Genomic DNA, 16412 nt, shown 5'->3' on the forward strand with positions numbered 1-16412 from the left:
TGGGCAGTGGGTGCAGCTCAGTTGTAGAACACTTGCCTGGCATATGAAAGGTCCCAGGTTTAATCCCAGCACCCCCCACCCCACAACAACAACAAATGTGCAAAACAAAAATCACTGGCTATCTTTGGGGGATGTTAAAAACCAATTCGTTATTTTATGAATCTGTAAATAAAAAGAATTAAGTATTTATTTATCTCTTGCTTTCCTATACAAATTATACTCAAGGATAACCAAATAGTTGATGAGGGGAAGTTTCTCTTTTTAGTATTCCAGTTAATAATTGAAGAATTACGGAATTAAATTACTACTATTTTCCCACCCCTAATGAATTAATGAATCTAGGTCTTATTAGTGGCTGCTAACAGCCCAATGGGACAGACAGTAGAACCTGCTAAATGAAGTACATACCATGTATGTAAAGTAGTCTTGCCATAAAATTCCAATCAAAATGTCACCAAGCTTCTAGAACAGTGTTACCTAGTAGAAAGAATGTGAGCCACATACATTATCCCTATCTTAATTCAAACTAGTTACATTTCAAGTGCTTACTAGCATATGTGACTATCATATTGGATGGCATAGCTGTTGAACCACTAAACTAAAGAAGTATGGAAACAGAAGGATATGATATCACAAAGATGTAATTGGTGAGATGGAGACTGGGAACTCTTCAGAAAAAAAAATTCATTAAATGTGATAATAGTACTGTGGTTAAATTTTTTTAAACTAAGGTTCCATACTCAAGTATTCATGGATGAAGTAGTTTGATGGGATCTGCTTCAAAATAATCCAGGTGAGTGGTGGAGATACAGATGAAACAAGACTGTATGACTTGATAATTATTTGAAGCTGGATGATAAGTACATGGGAGAAAAGGTCACACTAACCTCTTTACTTCTGTATATATATGAAATTTTCCATAGTTAAAAGACTGGACCATAGGGTAAGATATTTACAATGACACCACTTGTAGTTTTGAAAGTACAATTCATTAAAGATGCTGTGATTCTTTCTAAGCCCGTAAAGAAATGCCATAGCACAAAGGCAATAAATCAGGAAAAACTTAAAACAAAAACCAAATAAAGTTCACTTTATAAAAACCTTGCAAAGGTCAAATAAAAGGTAAGAGGAATGTTTTTTTTTTCCTCTAAGGATAAATGCTCCCTCTGCTTGGGTTTTGCTGCCTGATTCTCCAGAGTCCCTACCTCACATTCCCCGCCTTCATCAATGCAGGTATCTTAGTGACAAGACTGTTCAGGCACCAAACAAAGATGGTACAATTCATCTTTTATTTCTGCTCCTACTGCAGTTCATCAGGGTAAATGGTGGAGCCTTCAAAGGAAAAGTCACCACAGGACTGTGGGGGTTACTTGAGGTCAATCACTTCAGATTTTAAGATTTATGAGCTTAGACACACTTTGGAAAAGTATGGTCCCTCATTCCTTGTGAACTCTGAAACACATAATGTGCAGTGCAAACAATACAAATCAAACAATAGAAAGAGACAAAGGCATTAGTATCTTGAACCCAGGAGTGTCCAACTATAAATCATTTCTAAGTTGATGGTGTCCATCCTTGCTTATCCAGAGTTGGATGTTGCAGACAAAGTTTGGTGTTTGAGATTCATTTTCCTGTAGCAAATGCCTGTTTAATAAATTTCAATTTTGGAATGAAAATGTTTCAGCAATGTGAAAGTGAAATGTGTTAAATGATTTAAGAGGCAACAAATTGGGGGCAAAGGCTGAAACTAAAAAATAAAAATGATGTTTATTTAGTTTTTCAGAAATTAAATAACAAAATTGGCAAAAATCAAAACAAACCAAAACAAAAGTTGACATGTTATATGACAGATCATCTCAACAGCATTTATTAATGAATATAAAAAATAAATTTTGTCATTCTTATTTCCTTTTCTCCCAACTATGACTACATGGATGTTTTGGGAAGCTTGAGTTCCTAAGAAAATTCCACAGCTAAACCAGCCTCCTACAATGTGACTGAGATTAAGGTCCCACTCCCACAGAGAACTTTCTATTCTGGGAGATTCTGAAAAAACTAGACTCCTAGGAACTTCAAAAACCAGGTGGTTTCACTAGAACGGAGAACATGAGGAAAATACAGTCATTGTCCATGTCCACTAAAACATGATCCAATTTGAATATGGGTACTCTTCAGATTTCCTAAGTTCTCTGCATGACTACTGAGACTAGGCCATCATGTTTTCTGGCAGCCCAGCCTGTAGCCACTGCCATCTTCCTAACTTGCCATCTCCCAAGCTGCACAAAAACTAGGATTAAGAAAACTGAAGGCTTTTGACCTTTACCCCAGGGAGTTAGTGTTCTCTAGGTAGGAAGGTAAGAAGGTTTTTGCATCAAGCTTGCCTTTACGCTCAGTTATTGGTGACGGGCTGCTAAATCTACCCAGCACACACTTGTTCTGAGTATTTAAGTGTATTGAGTATACTTACCCATCACCATACAAGGAAGCTAGACTAAATTAATAAGTCACTCTAGACCAAGCCCCTCAAAACAGAGGCAAATTTAGTGAACCAAGGTCACTACCTGTGGTAATAACCTCAATTCACCTAGGTCCTTTCCTGAAGAACCATATTGTTTTTATGGTGCTGGGGATTGAACCAGGGCTTTGTGCATGTGAGGCAGGCACTCTACCAACTGAGGTATATCCCCAGCCCCTCCCCGAAGAACAATATTAATCTCCTGATTCAAGAGGTACCTCTGGCCAGGACAGAGCATATAAGAAAGCATAACTTTAGGCTAGGGCATTGACACAGGGAGTTTAGCAGTTATGGTTTAGTCTACATCATAAGATGGCAACATCACTAATATTTAGAGCTGGAAAGAGCGTTGGCTGGACCACACTCCTGGAGCATCTTTCCTAATGCAGCTTAATGGCGGTTGCCCAGATGTCGTTGCTGGGGAGCGGGGGAAGGACCCATCCTTGGGGAACGGAGTTGCCTTTAGGATGATCGGATGGCACCAGGTACTGATCCCAATCATGCCTTAATAAGAACATTATAGAACAATTGTTTATTTCTGGTTTTTTTTCCCAAGCAAGATGTTCAATAATTCTATTTCCAGAACTGAGCTTTCAAATAACTAATGTATTAATCTACTATAGAACATGGTTTCCAGGACATACACAAAAGGTTACATTTCTTAAATGTATATATTTAGGGAAAAAATTCTGAAGAACTTACAACCTTATGGGTAACCAAATAATTAACATACAGCTGAGCCTCATTATTAGATTTTGTATATACAAATTTGCCTACTCACTAAAATTTATTTGTAACCCCCAAATCATCACTTATGGTACTTTCATGGATACTCATAGATGCAGAGTAGCAAAGAAATCTGAGTCACTAAAATACTTGTTGTGAGCTAAGGTCAAAGCAACACTCATTCTGCTTTCTTGTTTATAGTTCTTTCACTGTATATAAGTGTCCTTTTTGTGGTCTACTTACTACCATGTTTCCCCCTCCCCATATTTTTGTGCTTTTTACTGATAGTCTCTCTGTTTAAAATGGAGTGTAATGGTGAAGTGTTGGCTAGTGTGCTACATGTCAGAGAACTGTTGTGCCTTGTGCTTCATTTGGGCATGAGTTATAGTGCTATTAGCCATAAAGTCCTTGTTAATGAATTGACAATATGTGTTCAACAAAGTGTCTTTAAAAAGAAGACACACGAAACAAGGTACAATCAGTTGATGAAAATGAAACCAGAGGCTCGAAGGAATCTCTTAATCTCTTGTTTCCTTTAGACACAATGGTTTGGTACTCTGTAATTCAGTGTTCATAGTGACCTGATGGAACACAGCTATTGTGAATAATAATAAACTGTACTTATGTTTAAAAGCTGAAACTTGTACATGAGTTAAAAATAAACTCTTGGGGCTGGGGATGTGGCTCAAGCGGTAGTGCGCTTGCCTGGCATGTGGGGAGCGCTGTTTGATCCTCAGCACCACATAAAAATAAAATAAAGATGTTGTGTCCACCGAAAACCAAAAAATAAATATTAAAAAAATTATCTCTCTCTCTATAAAAAAAAAAAAAAAAAAATTATATAAACTCTTCCCAGAAAATAAATTTGGTGTGCTAAAGAGCATTCTTTCCAGAGAATCATAAATTGTAGTTTTGGAAGGGACCTGTAGAGATCACCTCTTTTGGTGATTTTCAAACCATATTTGAGGACTCCTAGACCCCAAAATGTTTTGAAGAATCTAGAATCAGCAAGATTTAACCTGCCTGGGAAACCTATGCATTCCATTTGTTTTATATACTGATTTCTCAAAAAACTGCATTTGGGAAGAATGATGCTGTTTCAGTTTGAAGGCCACATTCTAGTCCACAATCTCCATTTCACAGGTGAGAAGAATGAGACCCACAAAGCTGAACACTTTACCCAGATCATGGATTCAGATGAGTCCCTTGTTTCCAGATCTCTGGGCTATGACCGGTAGGAACTCAGAAGTCTGCCTGAGTCTTTCTTTTTTTTTTTTTTTAATATTTATTTATGTATTTTTTAGTTTTAGGTAGACAAATTATTTTGTTTTCATGTGGTGCTGAGGATCAAATCCAGTGCCTCATCCATGCTAGGGGAGCACTCTACCACTGAGGCCAGTCTCTACAGGCAAGTACTCAAAGGAGGGTTTTTCTTCCTAGATCTGTTTAGCATCAGAAGAGAATCAAGAAAATGAAGCTAGGGCTGGGGATGTGGCTCAAGCGGTAGCGCGCTCGCCTGGCATGCGTGCGGCCCGGGTTCGATCCTCAGCACCACATACAAAGATGTTGTGTCTGCCGAAAACTAAAAAATAAAATTCTCTCTCTCAAAAAAAAAAAAAAAAAAAGAAAATGAAGCTAGGGGCTGGGGATGTGGCTCAAGCGGTAGCACGCTTGCCTGGCATGCGCAGGGCGCTGGGTTCGATCCTCAGCACCACATAAAGATGTTGAGTCCACCGAAACCTAAGAAATAAATATTAAAAAATTCTCTCTCTTTAAAAAAAAAAAAAAATGAAGCCAATGTTTTAAATCCACAGAAGAGCTATGCAAAAGGGCAAGTCTCACAACTGAGTTTCAGTTTCTTTACCTGTTAAAATGGATCTAATGAGAACTAAACAAGACGTATGTGGCCTCCATGAAACTTGGCAACATCATAAACCTATAAGGAACTTAAAAAAAAAGTACAGTAACAGGCCTCAATAACATAAGCACTTCATTAAGTGCTTCTTGCTACCCAGGGAAAGACAAGAGAAAGAGCCTGCCCCTCTGACCTTATCTGGATGAGTGCTGGCAGGGAGTGCTCGGCTTGGAGGTAATACTGTCGGAAAGGCTGCAGGAGGTGAGCAAGTGGGAACTCATCTGAAAGAGAAAAGGAAGGAGACCACATCATTATGCTTGCTATTGAGGGTACTTGAGAAGCAGGGTGACTGAGCCTATGATTATGACAATAGAATCAAACATGTTTTGTCTGTATCTATGATTTGCATGATATAGTTAAAGTTTCAAATCAGAAGGCGTCATTTGTTGCCTACCACCTCCTAGCTTAAGTGAAAAATCACACATGATAAAAAGAGGTGCCAAATTATTATTTTCCTTTTCTCTACTGGGTAAAGAGAACTTACCTGGATCCCCAAATAACTTGGACTCGATTTCACGTTTCTGAAGTAAAAATTTCTCTTTTTCTTTTCTTTGTTTCTTTTCCAATTCTCTTTTCCTCTCTTCCTCTTGTTCTCCTTCCAACATAACTCTAAGGGCTCTCTCTTCAGCTTCATATAGTTCAGAGCGTTTTTTAATGAGTTTTCTCAGTCGCTGAAGATGGTGCTCAAAAGTCTCATCTGCTGAGGCTGGAGGACAGACCCCTGGGCAAGAAGAACCAAATAGTATTTTAGATAACATTTTTTCTTATCCCAGAATCCATGTTCAAATGAGCAGATTCAATGTCTTACCTTTAGTATGAATTTGCTTAGAATTTGGACATTCTACTCGGTCTTCAAGGCTCAATTTAATCTTTTCGAATTTCCAATAAGGCTGACCCCTACCAAGAGAACCTCCTGTATCTCCTCCCTCTGGATCACACCACTTAATCTTTGGTTTTGTCTCTAATGGTTTTGATCTTCCAGTTGGACAGCAAGCTCACTTAAGGGAGGCATCTGTCGTAACTTTTTCATTGGTTGTGAAATTCCCTCAGCATCAGCTCTCAGACCTCATAGACAATTCTCTACCATTCTGAATTCTGAAAGAGCATACTCCTGAGGTAGAAGATACACATAATCAATCACATTGACTGATCTCAAAGCCTGTGGCTGATAGTGAGATGACCAACTATTTGCCTTCTTTAGCCTTATGTCCCAGGAAAACTGGGGTATTTGTTAACTCTGATTAATCTTGGAGATCAGCTAACAGTACAATCAACATAACTAAAGCCACAACTGGGAAAATCTACTTACAGACTACTTATTAGGCAATATCAAAGAATTATTGGTCACTTTTTTGGTGTAATAATGATATCACAGGGGCCAGGGTTGTGGCTAAGTGGTAGAGTGTTTGCCTAGCATGCGTATGGCATTGGTTTCGATCCCTGGCACCATATAAAAATAAACAAATAAAATAAAGGTATTGTGTTCATCTATAATTACAAAATATTTTAATACTTATGTATTCTATTTTTGTGCATGTGTGAAATTTTTCATCAAGTTTTATAAGAAAACATTTAAAATTTTAATGAATACGTGAATAGATTACAGTTGTGCATTCACTACTCTATTGGCCTTTCAATATAAAAGCTGCTGAAACTGCTAAGTGATTCCTTGTGGACTGATGTGGTTATAGTTCATTCTGTCAAACCTTGAATACTTTTCTTTTAATATTTATTTTTTAGTTTTAGGTGAACACAATATCTTTATGTTACATTTATGTGGTGCTGAGGATCGAACCCAGTGTCTCGTGCATGCTAGGCAAGCACTCTACCACTGAGCCACAACCCCAGCCCCACCTTGAACACTTTTAAAGGAAATTGTATTTATTAACCTAGCATTTGAAAAACCAGAATCAAGGAAGAAAAAAATTCCAACCCCACTGCCTTCATCAACCATTTTTATTTCCTTATATTTCCTTCTAATCTTTCCATCCATATATTAGCAAGTTCATTTAGTTCAACATAACATGTACTTAATTTTTGCATCTCCCCATTTTTCCCCAGTATTTATAGTTTTTTAGTGTCTATCCAATTTCAACAAATAAATGTTATCATAATACACTTAAAAAGCTCTCTACTACTGAACCTTTAGCTGTTTCCAATATCCTATTGTTACACAATTCTACCATGAACATTCTTGGGTGTGTTATTTTTTTTCATTCCTAATATGTTATTTCTAAGAAATTCTCAAAGTGGAAATATTTATGAATAAACTTTCAAAAATTACCAAAATGTACTAAACAGCTTCCTAAAAGAGCTATACATTTACTTATACTGAAAAGGTAATGAATGAATATTTATTTGATGAATGGATAATTTAACAGTGTTTTAACAATTTATACTGCCACCTGTGAAACATAATACTGTTGGCTTTGAACACTAAAATTTCAATTCTAGCTGACAAAAAGACTAAAATAATGATTCCTCAAGCTTAGTAATTCTATTTCTTGTAAAGTTTTAATTGGCGGTATGATTTTTTCTCCCTCAATCACTCTATTAAATGATTATGGAGCTCATTCTCTTATCTTTACCTTCTAGGCTGACATTTCTCTGGATCATTTTCTCATACCTCTCTGCTTGAACATATTTCCATTCACTGATTCCCAACTATGAAACTCTACAATTCAATTTCATTTTCTACTAAGTTGCCAGGCTAATACTTTCTGTTGGGTCTGGACCACCCACACAGCTCTCTTAACATCTCACTGACCACTCCTGGTGCACTTGACACACTCCTTTGGAAAGGGCACTTCTCATCCCGTCTTCCTCTCAACCCCATGTACTAGCATCATGTAGATTCCTTTCTCCTCCACCACACATACCCTTAGTCTGCATCTGTAAAACACAGATGTGTTCACCTCTATTCCCCTTCAGTCACACACTCTGGGACCTCATTCACTCTTTGGATCTTGGCATGATCAGAAAAAACTTTCCATCTCTGAAATCTAGGTAGATTATTCTCTTCTGTCTATAACTTTCTACCCTCTCAAGATTTTTAGTTCCTTCTCCCCAAATACTATTAGTTTTTCCCAAAACCTCCAAACCTGATATATCTACCAGATTTCATCCTCCTTCCACTCCTTTTTTGAGCGACCACCAACATTTATGGTAACTCTATAAAGTAAAATCCCCAACAGCCCCAAGCTGTCTTGTGCACACTTGTCAGCTGCAGAGTACTCCTGGAAGAAGTCATTTAGGTGGGTAACCTCAATATATATAGGTTTATCAGCCAGACCCACAGTATCTCTCTGCAACCATCTAACCACCTTCCGTGGGTCTCCTGATGGCCTCACGGCATTATTTCAAACTTCCATGACTCTCTTAAAGCCCTACTTCTCTCTCTTTTTTTTTTTTAAGATGCTTCCTTCTTTCTTTCTTTCTTTTTTTTTTTTTTAAGAGAGAGAGAGAGAGATTTTTTAATATTTATTTTTTAGTTTTTGGCGGACACAACATCTTTGTTTGTATGTGGTGCTGAGGATCGAACCCGGGCCACACACATGCCAGGCGAGCGCCGCTTGAGCCACATCCCCAGCCCAAACAAAGCCCTACTTCTCTACTGATTCTCACCAAGCTGGCTATTCAATTTCCAAGAAAAAAACAGACTAGCAGTCAGGAACTCTATCAACCCTCCGCCCCCAACTGCACTCATATACCTTAGTTCCCATCTTTTCATCCTTCATTTTCATGCCTGAGGGAGATGGGTCCTTTTTACTTAGGTTAATATCTCCACCTGGTATCCAAATCTTCCTACCTTCTGGGAAAACCTGAATCACTATGTCTCCTGCTTCTCTTTGACCCTTCTTCCTCGCTCCTTCCCTCAGCACTTAAACATGCTCAAGTTTTCTCATGACTCTAAGTCACATAACACCCATCACCATTAGCACTAGACATATGGCCAGATACTAATCTTGCTCTCTGCCTTTTCTTTACAGGCAATCTTTTTTTTTTTTTTTTAATATATTTTTTTCAGCTGTAGGTGAACACAATATCTTTAATTTTTATTTATTTATTTGTATGTGGTGCTGAGGATTGAACCCATGGCCTCACACATGCAAGGCAAGTGGTCTACCACTGAGCCACAACCCCAGTCCCACAGGCAATCTTTTAATAAGCTGAATTTACTGTTTCTCTTATCTCCTATCTACTTTCTAACCTATTCTAGTCCAGTTTCTCACTCCCACCACCACTTTATGAAATGCCCCTGCATAGGTCATAATGACTTGTTGCATATTAATTCCCATGATGTTTTCTAGCCTTCATATTACTTCAGAAATAAAAAAACAATAATATGAAACATTTACATAGCATTTTTATGTGCTAGAATTGCTTTAAGAAATTTACACACACTAATTTAATTCTCACAATATTCACTCATGGATAGGAACTACCATTACTACCCTTTAGCAGATGAGGAAAATAAGGCACAGAGAAATTAAAGTAAGGTATTCATGATTTTATAACCACTCTCAGCACCTGTCACTTTCTAGGAGGTATAGGATTTATGTCTGCCTCTAGGAGACTTCCTTTTCCTCATCTCTCTCTGACCTCCCTTGGTCTGTTTTGTGGTCTGCTCTTTGCTCACATGGATTTTGACATTCTCTAGGATTTCATCTTTTGAGCCCTTAGTCCTCTTAAGACCATTCTTACTTATGGCTACTTGCTGATGAACTCTTATCCAGGATGTTTCAAACTCAACTGGCCCCCAACTAAACTGATATACCCCATCCAATTCTTCATCCTCTATATTCCTTTTCAATTAGAGTGGCATCAACTGGGCACAAGTGTGTATACCTATAATCCCAGTGACTCAGGAAGCTGAGATGGGAGAACTCCAAGTTGGAGGCCAGCATCAGCAACTTAGGGAGACCCTGTCTGAAAATTAAATCCCTGTAAAAAGGACTGGGGATATAATTCAGGGGTAAAATGCCCTGGGTTCAGTCCTCAACCCCCTTCCTGCCATGGGGTCATCTGATTCTGAGGGCTGAGTGGAAATTAGCTGCTCTGACAGCTGACATGCTGAAGCCAATCACTTAAGTAGTGAATGAGCCTAGCTGAATGCATAATAGTCACATCCCAACAAAACTTTACTAAGGGTCTAAAAGAATCACAGTTTTCATTTCTATTTTGAACCACACAGGGGGGAAATCATTTCGTACAGTGGCACCTTCTGATCTGTGTACTCTCAAATATTCCTGATGAATGTCAAAGGCTTATTACCTACTAAAAAAGGCAGTATATGGTCAAAACCAGGTGCAAGTGAGAGGAAGCAAGTCATCTCAGCCCAATCAGGGAAGGATGGAGGATGTTGCATCTGTAATCAATTTTGAAGGATAACGAAATCTTAAAATGGAAAAGATGGAACTGAGGGCCGACAAACAAACTGAACGGCAAGAGCAAAGACTGATAGGCAAATGGAAAGCATGACTGGGTAATTTCCAGAAAACCAATGTGGCTGGAACTAACCTTTGTGGAAAGGCTTGGAGGCCTGGCTATGGTGTCTAGTACTCCATTCAGTGGCAAGAGGAGACCAGTTAAGTCTTCTGAGTTCAAAAGGAACACATAGAGAAGCTGGGGACATCCATAGTCAAAGCACTCCCTGCCCTATTAAATCACTAAGATCTCTTCAAATAGCAATAATTCAGGTTTGAAACACAAGTTTTCAACACTTTCTGAAGCAGCAAACAAGAGGAGGGAAACCTTTACCTTGGTACATGGCAAAGCTGACCAGCTACAGTGAACCCACTCAGAAAACTCTGGCTTGAAATACCCGTGGCAGGAGTGATGAGTGGAAGGCAAGAAAGTACAGTGGATTCCCACACTGTATTTCTTTTCAACTTTGTCTACCTGGGGCTAAACATCTTCTGAGGCTTTTTGCTTCAAAAGTTCTAAGCTACTGCTGACAAGTCCAGTTACCAACACTGTGAAAATATCAAATATTTTTTCCATTAAAACATTTGGAGTGGAGAGGCACTAGATAAAGAAGGAGAAGAAAGAGGGGAAGAAATGAAAGTACAAATACAAAGCCTTGGTTACCTTTCCTTGCTGCTGCTTCTTTCCTCAGTTTCCTCAATTTCTCCAAAGCTCTAAGAATGTCCACCATTCTTTTGGTGTCTGCTTGTTTTTTCCTCACTTCAGATAAGACTCCGTCAGCAGCAGCCTTGAGTTCCTGCTCCTGGAGGAGAAACAGAGACCACAAGACTCTGTATTAGAAACAACCTTACAACAGGGCTTATAGCTGCTGATTTCAAAGGATCAAACAGTCACAGGGTTAAGAAAGACTCTACTGAATCTATACTCAGTTTCATAGGCCTGGCACAACTACTCCCCTCTACAATGGTCCAATGAAGGCCTTATCTTCCTCCACTGACTGTATAACTTTCTTAAAGGAGAACCTCTCTTCTCTGCATCTTCAACACTGACACTTGGTCCTTGTTTCTTTCTGTTTCTCAAAGCTTGGTCCAGGGAGTATCTGCTCCCAACTTACTTTGTTAAATGGGGCACTCTCTTGTTAAAAATGCAGACACACTGGCCTAAAGATTCAGATTCCCAGGGAAGATAATGCTGTTTCACCCTTCTGCTTAGATTATTCCCTCAGCCTGGAACAGTATCTGATGCCTTCACTTACTTTGACATTTTTTTCAAGGCTCAGCTTACAAGTCATTATATCATTTGGACTGAATATTCCTTCTCTTGTCTCCTTATAGCACCTATAAATGAAACCCTAACACACACCATGCTACAATGACATGATCCTTCTGAGACTCTAAGATTCTCAAGCACAAGGGCTATGGACTACTCATCTCTATCCTTGGTATTGTGCACCGATTCTGGCACCTAATGGGCTCTTGTTAAATTCCAGCTTAACTGACTCAAATTCCCTTGGGTTAAAGTGCTGCCTGTCCAGACATTCTCCTTTAAAGCAATGATATTCTGAAGTGCAATGATACAGCTTGCCATTAATATACTTCACTGCAAAGTTATATTAGACTCCAGAGTAGCAGCAGACCATAAAGAGGAGGAACTGACTGGGGAAAGTGGAGGGAGGCGGGAATGGAACCCCAACAGCATTCAAAGGAAAAGAGAAGGCCTTAGTAGAACATTTTACCAATTTACATTTTCACCCTGGTCCTACTTAAGAGCTTGAGATGACAGGCTTAGAAACAGACAATTGGGGCATAAATCTGAAGTTAAACTGCCACAAACTGGTTGTGATTGTTGGCAAGTTAATCTCTCTTTGCCTCATTTTCGAATCTGTAAAACTGGTGAAATTCCTCCTATATCTTGGGGTTGTTATAAAAACTCATGATCTAGTTTATTTAATACCTTAGAGTAGCACCTAGTACATGTATAGTTAAGTGCTCAAAAACATGATTGCTAAACCTAGGGACATGTTTTATTTATTGATACTGGGGATTGAACACAGAGCTGCTTTGCTACTGAGCTACATCCCCATCCTTTTTACTTTTTGAGACCAGGTCTCACTAAATTGCTGAGGCTGGCCTTAAGCTTGTGATCATCCTGTCTCAGCCTCCAAGTCGCAGAGATTAAAAGTATGTGCCATTGCACCTGGTTGATAGATGTTTTAAAACCAGCAAGCAAATCCTGGGAAAAACACTATTGCTCCACCAGCCAATTAGGGTATGTTCCTTGAGGCAGGGTCCCAAGTTCTCTATATTTTGCATTCTTAAAGTCACTTAGGGCAGTAAAGTCACTTATAAACCTTATAATTTTGGTTTACAGTCCTTTACAGTGCACTAGAGCTTTGTTTTGTGTGCCATACATCATTAACACGCAATTAGTATAGGAGTACCAGGTGGAAAGGGTGGCTAACATTTTACAAATACGGAAACAGGCTAAGCCCTGAGAAATGTCAGCTTAAAAACTTCACACCGCTCAGGTTCCAACCACCACCACCCCTACAGCCATGTCCTTCGCTGCTCTCACCCGCTTCTTCTCCTCCACCTCCTGTACGCACTTGACCCGCCAGCGGTCAATCTCCTGCTCGCGTTCCGCTGCCCGCGCGGCCTCCGCCTCCCGCTCGGCCTCGCGTTCCCGGGCTCTTTCGCGAAGCCGCAGCCGGCGGCGCCGGACCCTCTCTAGCCTCCGCCGCGCCTCGCCCATATAGGCGGCCTGGGACAGTGGCTGTAACCGCTCAGCTAGTTCGGTGCGCAGCGGCGCGGCCTGGGCATGCAACAGGGACCAAGCCGCGCCGTCGGCCTCCGCCTCGCGCAGGGCCTGACCCAGGCCACGAAGCCGCCGCACCAGGCGCAGAGCACCACGCAACCGCGCGCGTACGTCGCCTAGGCTGGGCGCGGCGGGCGCGCGCTGGGGCACCGGGCAGCCCGCCCGCCGGGGGGTCCCGAACACCGCCTCCAGCCACTGCCGGTCGCGCAGGCGCTGCAGGGCCGCGTCCCCAAGCACGTCGGGCGGCGGCGGCGCCTCAGCCCAGCGTGGGCTCCAGGGCGGCCCCGGGCCTGGAGGCGGTGGCCTCGGGCGCTCGCCAGCATCGGTCCCCGGGAAGGGCCGGCACTGGGGCGGCGGCGGAGGCAGCGGCGGTGGCGGCACCGAGTAGAAAGCGCTGCCGCCGCCGCCGCGGGAGGCTTCCGCGGGGGCCCGAGGCTGCAGAGCCAGCGGAGGCTGGAGGAAGGGGACAGAGGCCCCCGGAAAAGGGCCGGGCCGCTGGGGAAGAGGCGGCGGAAAAGCCGGGGAGGGCAACGGCGGTGGCGGACAGCCGAAAGGAGTAGGAGGCGGGGGCTGCGGGGGCGGCGGGCCCGGGCGACCCGGGTTGAAGAAGGGCGGTAAAGCCATATTCACGGAGATACTGAGAAGTGACAGGAATTCCAGCGGTTCTCCGTGAGTCTTCCGGGCGGAAGTGACGTCTTGCGATGCGCGACTCCTTACGACATGTCCCTCCAAGAAGCGCAGTGCAAGGGTGGGCGTTGATTGCATTCTCTCTCTTTCAAATCAAAAAATACTCTTCTAAATATTCTTGATGCGGAGCTATGAGCTCCGTGCAAGTGAGACAATGAGGCAGTCTATTCGTGGAATTGTCTAGTAAAAGAAAACCCATTAATCATGCAACAAATGTCGAAGTGTAATGATGATATTCGACTTGGTCAGAGTTTTAAAGTTCGTCCTAAGGATTTGAGGCTTCTGTTGCGATCTGAAGGACAAACAGGAGTTATATGGCAGAGACAGAAGCATGGTCCAGATGGGAACAGCATGTGCTAGTGGATAGGAGTATAACTAGTGGTGGTGGGGGACCCAAGGGGAAGTGAAGGAATGCCCGTGTGTGTGGAGCAAAGACCTGAGGGTGTCACCGTAAGGGGGTTCGAGGAGACGTTTACTTAGACCTTCCAGGCTCTTGACACATTGCAGAAGAGAATTTAAGAAAGCATCAAGTTTTAGAACATATGAAGGTGTTTATTAGAAAGTGAAAGGTGAAGATAAGCATTTTCAAGAGCAGAACGCGGGTTTGTTTTGGTTTTGGTACTGGGGATTGAGCCCAGAAGTGATCCACCACTCACCTACACTCCCAGTCCTTTTTATTTTTTGAGACACGGCCTCGCCAAATTCTTGAGGCTGGCCTCAAATCCCTAGTCGCTGGGAAACCCGAGGGCCACCATGCCTGACTGGGGCTTTTCTTTTAAAGGAAACTTTATGAAGGGTAGATGTGGTAAGGTTATGTGGGACCCTTGTCAGCCTGGTGAACTCAGTTCTTTGATCATAAATCACAAGCTGTTTATGGTTATCTGGTCTGTATCCAGGATTTTCAGCTTGACATTATCTCTTCTATCTAATCAATCTTTGGAATGTGTCTAAATTATGTACGCTAACAGTGCACATATTTAATCAAATGAGGCAATTTTCATAGATGGGTGAATTTATAGTAACTCTTTTTAAAAAGGTTTTGTAGATTTCTCAGAAATCTGGGAATGACAGGCCTGGGAGTGATATCTGGAGAGAAGGTCCAAGCTTGGGGCTTTTAGAGTTACAGCTATAGGCTTTTTTCCGGCTTTTTTCCTTCCCTTTTGTCTCCTTTTTACCTATCTTTTTTCCTTCTATCCTACTTCAAGAGGAACCTCGTGATCTTGGGGAAGTGGACAGAAGATATAAAATCCAGAGGAAACCGTTGATTTTAAGCAGTAGGTGAAGGGAAAACCATGCCATTTGATTAAACTATTTTAAAACAATTGCAAATTAAAATGCAATTGTAAGAAGAAATACAGGGAGATCCTGTGTACTTTCCCCACTTTCCCCTAATGATAACATCTTGCAGTATTGCAGATTACATATTACAATTACATATTACAACCAGTATATAAACAATTGCTACAGTCAAGATACGGAATGTTTCTGTCCCTGCTAGGATTCCTCATTTGTCCTTTAATAGTCACACCACTTTTCCCCCTTAACCCACCTTCTCCTCAATCCCTGGAAACCACTAATCTATTCTGTATTTCTATAAATTTTGTCCTCACAAGAATGTTATGTATTTATATGTGGAATCATATAGTGTATAACCATTTAGGATTTACTTTTTTCATTGTGCACAATCCTCTGGGGGAATAAAGTGTTTAAAAGTATACAGGGCTGGGGATGTGGCTCAAGCGGTAGCGCGCTCGCCTGGCATGCGTGCGGCCCGGGTTCCATCCTCAGCACCACATACAAACAAAGATGTTGTGTCCGCCGAAAACTAAAAAAAATAAAAAAATATTTTTAAAAAATTGTTATAAAAAAAAAAAAAAGTATACAGATCACTGTAAATTGTTGAGAGCCACAGCCGAAGGCCCCCCAGCAAACTTCCAACTGATTGGCTCACCATGGCCCCAGCAAACTTCCAGCTGCCAGCTGATTGGCTCCTCTGCGGTGATGCTCATTGGGCTGTTTCCCCGCCCTTTCAGACCACAGAGCTGCTCACTGGGGGACTCTTTTGGCTCTGTCCACGCAACCCAGCCAATCTGCCTCAAGAGCAGGAGGAGTGGGGGGTTGAGAGGCTCCTGTGAAGCTGGTGGTGGCAGTTGGGCTCTGAGGGAATTCCTGAAGAGCTTGTGTTTTGCGGAGTTTGTTTTCTAAAAATAAAGTTCGTTTCTGCTTGATAAGTGGCTCCTGAATTGTGCCCAGCCAGACTGCTGCATTTGGTGGCCCCTACGGGAACGACTGAGGGTAAGTGATAAGGTAAACTGCTCGCCCCTGAGG

The 16412-nt window shown here is 41.5% G+C and overlaps 1 protein-coding gene across 1 annotated transcript; it reads right to left on the bottom strand.

Moving 5' to 3' along the window:
- Positions 1-1748: 1748 nt before the first annotated feature.
- Positions 1749-14075, bottom strand: Pdcd7 (programmed cell death 7). Its single transcript, XM_027926176.2, has 5 exons — positions 13158-14075; positions 11247-11385; positions 5641-5877; positions 5290-5377; positions 1749-3019 (listed from the first exon to the last, which is right to left on the bottom strand). Exons 1-5 carry the CDS (start codon positions 14019-14021, stop codon positions 2896-2898), a joined length of 1452 nt encoding a protein of 483 aa, XP_027781977.1. The 5' UTR covers positions 14022-14075; the 3' UTR covers positions 1749-2895.
- Positions 14076-16412: the final 2337 nt, after the last annotated feature.

This window comes from Marmota flaviventris, chromosome 2, assembly GCF_047511675.1.
Source record: "Marmota flaviventris isolate mMarFla1 chromosome 2, mMarFla1.hap1, whole genome shotgun sequence".
In the NCBI taxonomy this organism is placed as follows: Eukaryota; Metazoa; Chordata; class Mammalia; order Rodentia; family Sciuridae; genus Marmota; species Marmota flaviventris.

Bases quoted from the DNA above. Each gene is read 5' to 3' on its own strand.
- Pdcd7 (XM_027926176.2), bottom strand. From the start codon at position 14,021: ATGGCTTTACCGCCCTTCTTCAACCCGGGTCGCCCGGGCCCGCCGCCC. The intron at 11,386-13,157 runs GTGAGAGCAGCG...TTTCTCCTCCAG, and splicing joins AGGTGGAGGAGAAGAAGCGG to GAGCAGGAACTCAAGGCTGC. The intron at 3,020-5,289 runs GTCAGAGGGGCA...GTTCTTATTAAG, and splicing joins CCAGCACTCATCCAGATAAG to GCATGATTGGGATCAGTACC.